This window comes from Echinops telfairi, unplaced genomic scaffold (genome assembly GCF_000313985.2).
Source record: "Echinops telfairi isolate 266 unplaced genomic scaffold, ASM31398v2 ScPeMD7_9;HRSCAF=40, whole genome shotgun sequence".
Lineage (NCBI taxonomy): Eukaryota > Metazoa > Chordata > Mammalia > Afrosoricida > Tenrecidae > Echinops > Echinops telfairi.
The window spans coordinates 11,245,650-11,258,115 of NW_022103906.1; the positions used below are offsets into that span (position 1 = coordinate 11,245,650).

At 42.4% G+C, this 12,466-nt stretch overlaps 1 protein-coding gene across 1 annotated transcript in view; it reads left to right on the forward strand.

The window, feature by feature from the left end:
- The window catches only part of MCPH1 (microcephalin 1), a 343,376-nt gene that overhangs the window by 305,373 nt on the left and 25,537 nt on the right, over positions 1-12,466 (forward strand). Inside the window, exon 13 of the mRNA XM_030884654.2 lies at positions 5,950-6,187. Coding sequence (XP_030740514.2) covers positions 5,950-6,187 — 238 coding nt within the window. The remainder of the gene's footprint in view (positions 1-5,949; positions 6,188-12,466) is intronic.

Genomic DNA, 12,466 nt, shown 5'->3' on the forward strand with positions numbered 1-12,466 from the left:
CCAGACACTATATTTTTTGATAGCCAGGAACCATCAGCTTTCTTTGCCACATTTGTTTATGCACCCATTTTGTCTTCAGCAATCCTATTGGGAAGGTGAGCATCAGAGAATGTCAGATTGTTAGAACAAAGTGTTCTTCTGTTGAGGGAGTACTTGAATCAAGGCCCAGTGTTCATCTGCAACCTTAACTCATAACATATAGATATGAGTACATAGTTCTATTCCCCTCTCGTTATATATATATTTACATATGTACATGCCTGTATTTAGGCCTCTATAAATGTCCTTTGCCTCCTGGTTTTCCTCTTATTTACTTTTGTCCCACCATCATTCGAGTTTAGTAATTTCAGCCTTTATTCAAGTTTAGTAATTCCTCGGTTACATTGCCCTTGATTGATTTCCACTAGGCATCCTACCACCTTTCTTCCATTGATTTTAGTTCACTTGTTGTTCCCTTGTCCCTGGGTTGGTTTCCCGCCCCCTCCCCACCACCTTCCTTTCTCCCATCTCCCCTTCTCTCGTATCTCCCTGGAACCATTGGTCCTGTTCCTTTCCTCTCCAAATTATTTATCCCACCTATCTTATCTAGATAGTCATGCAGACACATTAATAAGTGCAAAAAACAGGCAAAGCCAAATAAAACAACAAAGGAAGTCAAAACCAACAAAACAATAACAACAACAAAAATGAAATGAAAATAACAGAAAGAAAGCCACTGACAAAAAATGAAAAAGCCTATAAATAGTTCAAGATCTGTTTGTTGGCCTTTATAAGTGTTTTCCAGTCGAGTCTTATGGGGTGCCACACTCTGTCTCCAAAGTCTATTTTTGGTATTCCCTGGGGGTTTTCATCACTCTGCTCCCCCTGCTGCTCTGCTGCATGCCCTCAGTGACTCGCCCCAGTGTGATGGGGCCAGACCGTGCACTATTCCCACACTGTGCCTCCAGTGTTGTCCCCCGCAGCACCATGGTTCATTGAGGGATGCCAGGTCCCGTGGTGGGCCCTACGGTCCTCCCCATGTGTTGTCTGCTCTGAGCAGGAACATTGTCCTTGGGGCTTGGTGGTCCAGGATGTCCTCTCCTCCTCCCTCTCCATCCCTTTTCGTTTCTCCCGTGTGCTCTATTGTGATGTGCCTCTCTATCCAAGCTGTAGCCCCAGTGCTGTCCTCTGAAGTGCATTCTTCTGAAGCGGGGGTGGGGGAGGTACGAGGGTGTCCACATGGTTGGGATTGGGGCTGGCCCCTTGGACCTCTGTATTGGTTCCCTGATACATGCTGGTGTGTTGTATTCATGTCTTGGCGCATCAGATAGAAGCCTGGTCTCTCTGTCCTTCTCCTGTGGAGATATAAACAACACCCTCCCCTTGGGTCAGTGAGTGAGGCTTCATCTTTCTCCTGTGGAGCAGTTGGAAAATTTAAACTGTTGACTGTGGAGTTTGCAGCCCAATGTGTAAGCACTCTGCCACCAGGGCTTCTACCAAGGAGGTAGGTGGGACCAAATTGCCAACCTTCCAGGTGAGCAGCCAAGTGCTTGATCATTGTGCCACTGGGGGTTTCTTCATTAATAATAAGTTATAAATAAAATCAATATATGTTTAGTGTTCTTTTAATATCTGAATAACTAGAATAATTATTATAACTTTGAGGGATTACCTTTTAGCATTGTCAAGCTAGTATATCTGAGGTAAAAATAGATGAAGCTGATTATCTCTGAGGTCCTCATTAATGAAACAATTAATCTGTCACTATCACCCCACTGAGAATCTCTGGTGGCAATGTGGACAAGGAATTGGGCTACTCACTTCATGCTTGGTAGCTCAAACCCACTGGCCTCTCTCCAAAGGAGAAAGACAAGGCTTTCTGCTCTCGTAAATATTTACAGTCTCAGAAACTGCAGTCACTGTGAGTCAGAATTGGTTTGCTGGCAGTGGAGTATCACCCCATGAATACCATCCTGTCCTACCTCCATGCCCCAACCAGACTCCTTTTACTGGCAGTTAGCAGCTTTAAGAGTATGTGTGTGTTTAAAATGAAATTAGAGATTGTGATAAGAGTTGTACAAGCCCCCAATAAAATGATTTTTTAAATGAAATTAGAATTTAGAGAACATTAACTTGAACTCAAATAACACAAGGAATTGAGAAGGCAATGAAATAATTAATAGCAAGTTGCCTTTAAAACTGTACTAGAAATTTTTATCCTTGATTTCCAAGAATTGGGCCCTTTGGAGCTGGATCTAGTGATGGAATAAAGAGTGCCCATCTGGCACGTCTCAGTTAACTGCTCTATTAACCTCGTGTTGTTTTCAGGTTTTGTTATTTTTTAACTTATCTTTCACAAATATACCTTTGACATTTTTCTGGAAAGTTGAATTGCCCAGGTATCATGTCTTACGGTATCAGTAGCAAAACAATTTTAGGACACTTGCCTTCCAAATCAAAGCGTGTTCTCAAAGGGTAACGCTGCCCTCATACTTGTGTTTTTAGGGGGGTTTCATCAGTCACCAAGTATCTGCAGTGGGAAATGCTAGTGGCATTAGGATGAATATTAAGTGTTGTCAGAAAGCATTACAGTCTCAGAAAGCCACAGGGGCAGTTCTTCTCTGTCCAATAGGGTCTCTTTGAGTTAGAGCTTTGGTTTGGTCCAGTCTCAGAGAATGCTGTATGGGCATCTCAGTCTTAAGACCATAATGAGCTTACCTGAAACTCTAACAAGCAGGAGCATGTGTCCTACTGTACTCAGTATAAATCAAACTTGCCAATCATCATAGTTTCTATGGCAATGAACTCCTTGTATATGTATGTCCTTATATACATCTGAAAGTATATTTGTAGGATGAATTCCTGAATTACTTTTTAATTTTAAATAATCTAAGTTTTGATGAAACTTTCCCAGAAATTATTTTACTTAGACTTAGAAAGCCAGTACACCAGGAATCTCAATTGTTTTGAAGGAAGAATCAGATATCTGTAATAGTTGGCCTCCTCTGGATAAATAAATGAAGCATTTTTATTTGCTGACTTTTGGATCATGCATTTTAAATGGAGGCTAAGAACTATGTTTTAATCATTGTTGCTTTCCAGCACCTTGTATGCAGAGCAAGTTCCAGAGAACTACAGGGACGAACCAGAAGAAGCCATGAAATGAGCTACTAAAGTCACATTCTAAATATTTGAAAGGTTTACTACCTGATTAAAGGCTATACTTGAAAGGCTTACTACCCAATTAAAGGTTTACATTTCCAATCTTATTAAAAACATGCTCGATTTGCTGTTTATCTTAAAGCAATATCTCATTTTCTTAAAGAGAAAACCACAACATCAACATGTGTGTATGTGCATTTGCTACAGAACTTAGAAAAATGCAGAGCTTACCGTGGCTACCGTAGAAAAATGGCAGCAGCATGAGAACCCTATCTTTTGGGTGCTTTGGGCAACCTTAAACCCAAAAGCTTAGTATTTAAAAGTAGCTTAAGGAATTAATGTTTTTCACCTAAAAAGTGTTAAAGAACAGCAAGCCCCAGGTGACAGTCAGTCTTGTCACTCAGCACTGTTGGGAAGGATCCACGTATTTTCATGGTCCCCTCGGCCATTTCAGCCCTTCATGTCTGCTCCCCATACAGTGTCGACCTCTTCAGGCATTCCAGGCGTCACGGGAAGACGTGGATGCAGATGTGGCCATGACCGCTAAAGAAGACAGGCTTTGGCTTTTGCTTATGTATCTGTTGATGTTAGCGGAGAAGAAAACTCTCCAGATCCACCTGCAGACTTACCTTCAAGTCTCATTGGCCAGGATGGGGTCACAGCTCAGGCATAAATCATTCAGGTTGAGCATGAACTTATCATGACTTAGCCTCTTAGGCTAGTATGGAACCCCATCTTTTTTTTTTTTTTAATTGGGGGCTCATACAACTCTTATCACAACCCACACGAATGTAAAGCACATTCATTACCCTCATCATTCTCAAAACATTTGTTCTCCACTTAAGCCCCTGGCATCAGCTCCTCATTTTTCCCCCTCCCTCCCTGTTCCTCCCTCATGAACCCTTCATAATTAATAAACTATTATTTTGTCATGTCTTACACTGCCCAATGTTTCCATTCACCCACTGTTCTGTTGTCCTTCCCCCAGGGCGGAGGTTATATGTAGATCCTTGTTATTGGTTCCCCCTTTCCACCCTACCCTCCCTCCATCCTTCCAGTATCGCCACTCTCAGCACTGGTCCTGAAGGGATCATCTGTCCTGGATGCCCTGTGTTTCCAGTTACTATCTGTACCAATGTACATCCTCTGGTCTGGCCAGATTTGTAAGGTGGAATTGGAATTATGATAGTAGGGGGGCGGAGGGAGCATTTAGGAACTAGAGGAAAGTTGTATGTTTCATCATTACTATCCTACACCCTGACTGGCTCCTCTCCTCCCCGTTACCCTTCTGTAAGGGGATGTCCAGTTGCCTACAGATAGGTTTGGGTCCCCACTCTGCATTCCCCCTCATTCACAATGATATGATTTTTTGTTCTTTGATGCCTGATACCTCAACCCTTCGACACCTCGTGATCACACATGCTGGTATGCTTCTTCCACGTGGGCTTTCTTGCTTCTCAGCTAGATGGCCACTTGTTTACCTTCAAGCCTTTAAGACCCCAGGTGCTATATCTTTTAATAGCTGGGTACTATCAGCTTTCTTCACCACATTTGCTTATACACCCATTAGTCTTCAGCAATCATATCAGGGAGGTGTGCACACAATATGATTTTTTGTTCTTTGATGCTGATAACTGATCCCCTCAGCACCTCGTGATCACACAGGTTGGTGTTCTTCTTCCATGTGGCCTTTGTTGCTTCTGAGCTAGATGGCCGCTTGTTTACTTCAAGTATTTAAGACCCTAGACGCAATATCTTTTGATAGCTGGGCTCCATCAGCTTTCTTTTCTTTACTACATTTGCTTATGCACCAGCTTTGTCTTCAGTGATTGTGTCAGGAAGGTGAGCATCATGGAATGCCAATTTACTAGAAGAAAGTATTCTTGTGTTGAGGGAGTACTTGAGTGGAGGCCCAATGTCCTTCTGCTAACTTAATACTAAACTTATAAATGTAGGCTCATAGATCTATTTCCCCATCCTCATATAATATATTTGCATATGTACATGACTTTATCTAGAGCTCTATAAATGCCCTTTGCCTCCCAGCTCTTTCCTCTATTTCCCTTGATTCTCCTCCTGTCCCACTATCATGCTCAGTCCCCACCAGGATTTCAGCACTTCCTGTTTGTTACATTCCCCTTGATCCTGCCCTACCAGGTCTCCCACACCCACCACCCCACCAATTTGGATCGCTTGTTGTTCCCTTGTCCCTGGGCTTGTTAACACCTCTTCCCTTCCCCCCTCCTTCTCTCCCATGTCCCCCCGGAACTGTCAGTCCCGTTGTTTTCTCCTCCAGATTGTAGAAGTCTGCTTTTGTATTGCCTAATTCTCCCTTTATTCATATAAACTGCAAGTGCTACATTTATAGCTTTCCTTAGATCCATGTAAAATGTATGTCCTGCCAAGAGCCCAGCCTCGCTCTCACTAGCACGAGTCATCCAATTGACTTAGCGAGAATTTACTGAATGTAGATGCGGTTCTCTCCACTTAATTGACCATTCTATTACTGTCTGATATTTTGTTCCAGAATTTATATTAACTCAAAGACTCAAACATTTGTATCTATACATTTGCTTGCTTGAAGTTTTCCTTGTAGGCTGCTTCAGAAAATGGCAAAGGCCAATCATTTACCACACTATTATTGTCTTCTTTTCCTCAAAAGGTAAAATTCATCTCAGAATGTGAAACTTGGATTCCGTATATTCCTTCCCCTAAAAGGATGCTGAGCTTCACCGTTTACTTACTTTAAATGAAGACTGAAATGGTCCGCTGCCTTGTATAATTCTTTCCCCTGCCTTTGCCCAATAGGTCTGCCGACTGCAGCGTCATGTATCAGCGGAGCAATACCAAGGAAGCCTCTTTTCTGGGCAGCCAGTCATGTTCATCACTCCAGACAGCAGCCCACCCACTGCCAAGCTGTGCGAACTGGTCCGCCTGAGTGGAGGCCAGGTCACCCGAGTCCCACGCCAGGCCAGCATCGTCATTGGTCCCTACAGAGGAAAGAAGAAAGCACCAATCGAGTATTTGTCAGAAAAGTGGATCTTAGGTAGGAGTCTAACACTAGAAAAAAATCGATGGTTCCTTTATGGGAAGCATGACTGGGAAATTTCTTATCATAGGAACGGCCCCATTTTCACATGTGATGCCACTACTCTGTGATACCTTCAGGCCCTGTGAGCGGGAGCCGTAGCGCCTGCTCCAACTTCCACATGGGGTGCTTAGCCGAAAGTTTACAGAGCACGTTCGTTCACGTTTGAGACTTTAGACATGCTTTGTTTCATGGCATTAGGTGCAATCCCCTCAACATAGCAGCACTCTTTTTGCTTCCTGCCTGGGCTCCTCATTTCCATTCACCCCTCTGTGTTAGTCTGGGTAGACTAGAGAAACAAATCCTGGGAAACTCATAAGTGTCTAGGAAAGAGCTTTATATACAAGAGCAGTTGAACATGAGAAAATATCCCAGCCCAGTCCAGATCAAATCCTTAGGTCTGATATTAGTCTGTATGTCCGATACCAATCTATAAAGCCTTCTTCTGACTCACAAAACACATGCAATGACGCTGAATGCAGAAAGATCACAGGCCAGTGGGTTGGAAGTCCTCTGGATCCAGTGGCGTTGTAAGCATCTCAGCACTGGCAGGGGTCTCCACATGGCTTCTCCAGCGCAGGACACTAGCATAGCTCCATGTGTCTTGTTAGCCGTTATATCTCCCAGGGTGTAAGCAAGAAGAGAGTGTCTCCCGCCTCCAAGGAGGAACACAGGAATTCCCAGAATCCTCAGGAGAAGGCCACACCCACACAGAGGCTCCAAATTGACACCAAATTATGTAACTTACCACACCCTCTTCCTGCCTTCTAAACTGTGTTTTGGGGTAAATGCTACCTTGTGGTCTTGTCTGGTTGAATCTTCTATGGAGCACGTTCCCATAGATGTTATTGTTTACTTTATAGGCCCGTTTGTTTGGCTAAAAGGTGCTAACTGGAAGATGGGTTCAGTTTAAAAGGTATTAAAAGGTATTTCAGGGCAATGGTCTCCTTGGAGTTCTACCTGCCGCTATTAGACTAGTAAATACAGTTGTATGACTTTGGATTTTGTTCTACATTTTGCTCCTGCTCAGTCCAGCACCTTCTATTGCATTGGTTCTCCACCTTCCTAATGCCGTGACCCTTTAATACAGTTCCTCATGGTGTGGTGACTCCCCAACCATACAATTATTTTCGTTGCTATTTAATCACTGTCATTTTGCTACTGTTATGAATCAGGCAACCACCATGAAAGGATCGTTTGACCCCCAAAGAGGTCATGACCCACAGGTTGAGAACCGCTGTTCTCTTGTGATCTAGATCAGGGCAGGTGGCAGTAGTAACTGGGCATCGTGAGGTTCTTCTGGTCTCAGCTATATTTCCCAGAACCCCTTGCTACCCCCAGTGGAAGTTCTCCAGAATCTTGTGTAAATCCAAATGCCACTATGCTGGCTGGTAAGGTTTTCATCGTGTTCAGAACTCAAACTCCCTGCCATTGAGTCGATGTTAATTCATAGCAACCCTATAGGATCTGCTCCTATGAGTTTTTGAAATTATACCCTTTTCTAGGAGTAGAAAACCTCATCTTTCTCCCAAGGAGTGACTTGTGGTTTTGAACTGTGGACCTTGTGACTAGCAGCTCAGTGCATGACGACTGTGCCACCAGGGCTCCTATTTCTTCCTGCTAGAAGCCTCTAAATAAAAAAGTTCTTGTGACGCCTGTGTCTTCCAAGAGTACATCTTGGTAAGACAAGCACATGAGTTCCAGCAACAGGTCCTTAGTCCTTGGATTAATGGTTTCCTGGAGTCTTGGTTCTGGAGGGGAAATGAATGGTTGCACATGAGCTGACTGCTCACAAGCTTTTGAGGCTCCAGTCACTTCTTGGCAAAGTAAAATATAAACATGTCTTTCTGTACTGGGTTATGTCATGATGCCCCTAAGATTGTGGTCCTCGGACCCCAAGCCCAGTGACTCCAGGTGTTTGGTTATGGCAAAGAGGTTTCCATGCCTTTGCGCCTGGGGAGCCAAGGATCTGCTTTAACAGTGTGTAATTCTTCCTCACTGTGTGCCAAGCCAAATACTCATGTGTTTTACTGTCAGCTGAAGTATATCATTCACAAGGAGAAAGGAAATCTTTTTTACCCATTTCACTAGCTAGTGTGAAAAATCTAATCAATCAAAACCAAAAATTCACAGGTTTGGTCAGAAGCCTCTCTCTGCTGATAACTTTGAGCACTGTCTTTCTTGTTCTGCTTCACAGATCTAAGTCAGCTCCCTACTGTTAGGATTTGAGACCATAATCTGTCATAGTACGCTCATCATACCCTTTGTCCTTATATTTAAAGTGATATCCTTTCATGTCAAACTAGCTTTTTACTTTTGTTTTTCTACTGTATGTCAAAAAGTAAACAGAATGTGAATATCATTTACATGTCTGGCACTGATTTTACATCATACACTTGTGCCAGACTCTGCCGTAAGCTCTGGAGAGGAAAAGGGGACATGATAGAACCCCTAACTTCAAGGAGGTTACAGTTTGATTTTGTGATGACGGTGCACTTCTTGTCATCAGTATGACTTCTCTGCGAGATGTGTAGAGATCTCTTTCTCTCTCTCTCTCACACACACACACACACACACACACACACACACACACACATCTCACTTCCTTCATTCTCCCATCTAGATTTGCCCTTTTTCTCAAAATCCTAAACTTAAGTTTTTTTAAATCCCTTACTAGATACTATCCTTTGGCAGATAGCAAGCCAATTTCATTTGTCAACATTGCATTCACATTCAACTACATAGAGTTATGAGTAGATTTTAAGTGATTCGTAGTTGGCCTTTGATACATTAAAAAATATGCTAAACAGTCTTGTTTTTAAACTTTCTGATAACAGAAATATTTATCTTTCCCCTGGAAACTAATGTTTTAAGTGTGATTTTAGCTATAATAATTCAAAAGTCAGGGGGCTGTTTATCCATTTCTCAATGCTAGGACTATAACTTCAAAGCATTCTATGTTCTGAAATAGAGCACTTGTTTTTTGAAGAAAGTGTGTATCAGAATGACACACGTGGCAGGTCAGAACTGTGCTGTAAAAAAGGGTTCAGCCAACGGAACTTTGCCCATGATTGATATCAGCAGAACCATATCAACAACTAATCCGTTCAAACTTTGGAAATTTTGTTTTGTGCTAAGGGCCAAAGCCTTGGTCTGCACTCTTATTATTTCCAGGTTGGATAATTATAACGGTCCTTTCCTGTTGCTCTTGCATTTTTGTGTATAGGTCATACACAATTCAACTGCCTACAGAGTTCCTCTAGTTGTTTTGCTTCTCAGCTTTACCACAGTTGGAGTTTGTCAAGTGACCGTCCACCCGCTTAAGTCCAAAGCATAACTTTTCAGAGGGCCCTTCGGAATTATTCAGATCTCAGGGCTGCACTTGCAGACCCCAGGTTCTAGTTCTTTCCTCTCCCAAGATCCATGCCCTGTTTCTGATTTGTCATTTATTATACCATCCGTGCCCTTGGCAATATCCAGGTATTGTGTGTACTGAAATATTTGGCTCCCAACTTGGTAAAATTCTCACCCATATATGATGAGACATGCTGATTCACTGAATACCATCCTTGGATGTGAAACCAATTTGGGGATTTGCTTTTGTGGTTGTTTTGGTTTTTTAACAAATATTTAAAAACACAGTAGCTCCAGCTATATTCTAAGAAATGCAATGTTTATTGTACGCAAGTGTATGCCTGTAAAATGGTATTCAGAGCATTGAACTGTTCTGTTTTTCACAGACCCACCCACTAACCTAAATCTCTAGCAAGAGACCAATCACCTGCCTTCGCTACGATTCATTTATATCATCTAGAAAACCAGTTCATAATCTCATCCATTTCACCTCCTTGTTAATATACTCAGCCGATAATGAGGGGCTGGAGGCTCCAGTCCACCAGAGGCGCCCCAGAAGGTATACTTGTGACTTACTGCTGAAGAGTCAGCCATCAGAAACCATGCTCATTGCAGTACGGTTCACAATTGCCCAGAGGTAGAAACAGCCTAAATGCCCATCAGTGGGTGAGAGGATAGACAAACTGTGGTGGGTACGTTGTGGTACGGACAATGAAATACTATTCAGCCAGTAGGAGAAATGAAGTCTTGATATATGCTACAGTCTAAATAAAGACATTTTATGCTTTAGAAATTAACCTATCACAAAATGACAAATAATATATGATCTCACATATGGAAAACATAGGAAAAGGAAAATGCATAGAAATGAAAATGTATCGGTGCTTACCAGAGACAGGGGAGAGGAGGGTAAAGGGGGATAACAGTAATGGGAAATACACTTTGATTAAGGGTTGGGTTTCACAGCCAATAACTAAGTCCTATCAATAAATTATATACCTTTAAAGCTAAATTAGCAAAAATTGTGTGTTAGTTTTATTTGAAATGATGGCCAAAAGAGAGCTGCTTCTGAAGCTGTTTCTGTACACCGGACAACTCATGGTGTTTGGTTACTTTGTTTGGAGGTCATGGTTTCAAGGAACATTCAGTTAATGGGCCTAATTACAACTTTTTTTAGTGATTCAGTTCTGCCTCCTAGTTCCTTGCATAGTGCCTGAGGCCTTGAGATCTTGCAAACCGCCATTCAAAGAGGAAGGTGAGTCAGGGATTGGAGGAGAATGTGGAATTTGTGGTTAACTGGCTCACGAGTGTCCGCTGCCTTCGCCATGAGACCTGGAGAACTGGATGGTGCCTGGACACCGTGACTCAGCATTTTGATCAAAGGTCCCGTACGTGAATCCTGATTCCAAAGGAAAAAAGCACATTTTCAACTTCTCGTGGAGCCGTGGCGGGAGGCTGAAACATTGAAAGGATTGCACTGAGATAACCCTCAAACTGTAAACCAGCAAGAGTCCCTGAAAAAATCAAAAGTCAAGCTGCCTCACGTTAAGCCAGTTCTGACAGATAGCAATCCTATAGAGTGGGTGGAACTCCTCTTCTGAGACTGTAACTGGTTTTTTTAATCACCTGGGGACAAACCCCCCACCCCATATTTTATTTTATTTTTTTAATTTTAAAAAAAATCATTTAATTCTAATCAGTATGTCCTTGATTTCTAAATCTTCCCCCAAGACTGCAACTCTTAAAGGACTAGAAAGCCTCATCTTTCTCCCTCAGCATGGCTGGTGGTTTCAAACTGCTGACTTGCAGTTAGCATCCCAAAGCATAACAGCTATGCCAACAACAACCAAAAAAATCTTACTGCTGATTCTTAGTGACCCTCTAGGAGAGGGTAAAACTGCCCCTGCAAGTCTCCGAGACCATAACTGTTTACAGGAATATAAAGCCCCATCTTTCTCCTGAGGACTGGCCGATGGTTTCCTGCTTTAGACTTCTCAGATCCCAGCCCAACATGTAACCACTGTACCACCAGGGCAGGCCTCCTAAAATCATCTTAAAGTCAGAGTAGTCTAGTTTAACTATAAGTATGGTAAGTAAAGACTTTGAGCACTTAAGATCTTCTAAGAATGAAAGGTCTCTCTGGATGTGAATAGACAGTAGTACCTCAAAAGAGGAAATGGGAACCGAGGCAGTTGTAAGTGTATGCCAATGAAGGAGGAACAATTCCGAAAAGAAGGCTGAGAATGATTATACGACTAACAACATAAGCAGTGTCCCTAGATTGTACATGTGGCACCTGTTAAATGGATGGGGGTTTGCTGCATATGTCATCAGCCACAACAAAGCAAAGAAAACTTAGAAAGGAAAAAAGAAACCCTATGAAACATAGTTTTTTTTTAAATCATTTTATTTGGGGCTCGTACAACTCTTATCACAATCTATACATCCATCCATTGTGTCTTCCACATTTGTTGCCATCATTTTTAAAACATTTTCTTTCTACTTGATATCAGCTTCTCACTTTTTCCCTTCCCCCCATAACCCTTGATAATTTATAAATTATTTTTTCATGTCTTAAACTGATGAATGTCTCCCTTCACCCACTTTTCTGTTGTCCATCCCCCCTGGGAGAGGGTTATATGTAGATCATTGTGATTGGTTCCCCCTTTCTCACCCCACCATCCCCCTACCCTCCTGGTATGGCTACTCTCAATATTGGTTTTGAGGGGGTTTATCCATCCTGTGTTCCCTGCATTTCCAGCGCTTATCTGTATCTGTGTACATACTCTGATCTAGCCAGATTTGTAAGATAGAGTTGTGTTCATGATAGGGGGCGGCGGTAGGAAACATTAAAGAACTAGAAAAAAGTTGTAAGTTTCATCG